We start from the raw sequence: 906 nt of genomic DNA, 5'->3' as shown, positions 1-906 counted from the left end.
TTCTCCTTATCTCAGTTCCTCCTACTCTTAGAACAACTAGGTTGGATTGATTTGTGGAGCGAGGGGAACCGCAGTCACTAGGTATGGGAGAGGACGATCCGGTCACGAGATTCGAATTTCTCGATTGCATCCTCCCTTAAAGGTACACTAAAATAGCATAAGTAGTACAGATTTCAACATGTTAATTAGAAGGAAGTGGATCGAAAAACGAGTACAAAGTTTGGAGAGGGGAGGACACACAATCGAACTCAGGCTTGGGAGAGGCCGACTATGCCGCCGGATTCGGATTGTAAATGTGCCTCCTCTCTAAAGTGTACATTACAGCAACATATGTATTGCATAAGGAACTTTTCCACAGGGATCAAGGCTAGCATTGCCTCATTTGCGTTTACCAGCCTCAAACATGAGCCACATATTCGTATGTATGAAGGACGTGGAATGAAACCGCTAGCATCTCATGAAACCATCGCAAATGTGACAATGGTTCAATACACCACCCATTCGTTGACATCTGAGGGTGAGACAAATGTTAGTTTTGGTGATCTTGAACAGTAGGCCTCAATAAAAAAAACGTTTTCCAACTAATATAACTTGATGGCAGATGTTTTCATGAAATTAAAGCGATATTATCTTTCATTAATCAGCAAATTGCCACTGTCTACTGTTTGTTTTGCTGTGGTATGCAGAGATGATTGATACCCATTGATAGTAGTGATACATGATGTCGCATGAGAATAACACCAGGGAGGCAAGATGACAAGCGGAGCATATTGGTAGATGTCCTCACATACCTAATGCATTCAAATCGCCTGTTAGTAGAAAGAGTGGAAGTAGAAGAATACTTCAATCCTAATGTAATTTTAGTGATGCACGATGCCTTAGTAGTGCTAACACCATCGTTAATAT

At 41.3% G+C, this 906-nt stretch overlaps 1 protein-coding gene across 1 annotated transcript in view; it reads left to right on the top strand. All coding sequences in view use genetic code 11, as the record gives it.

Moving 5' to 3' along the window:
• Positions 1 to 594: 594 nt before the first annotated feature.
• EGR_10482 (hypothetical protein) overlaps positions 595 to 906 on the top strand; it is a gene marked incomplete at both ends in the record, with an annotated part of 2,081 nt that continues 1,769 nt past the window's right edge. Inside the window, one exon of the mRNA XM_024499731.1 lies at positions 595 to 678. Coding sequence (XP_024345860.1) covers positions 595 to 678 — 84 coding nt within the window. The remainder of the gene's footprint in view (positions 679 to 906) is intronic.

The sequence above is a fragment of the Echinococcus granulosus genome (genome assembly GCF_000524195.1).
Source record: "Echinococcus granulosus chromosome Unknown EG_S00224, whole genome shotgun sequence".
In the NCBI taxonomy this organism is placed as follows: domain Eukaryota; kingdom Metazoa; phylum Platyhelminthes; class Cestoda; order Cyclophyllidea; family Taeniidae; genus Echinococcus; species Echinococcus granulosus.
Note: the sequence above shows the minus strand (reverse complement) of the source record. Positions and strands in the feature narration are given on the sequence as shown.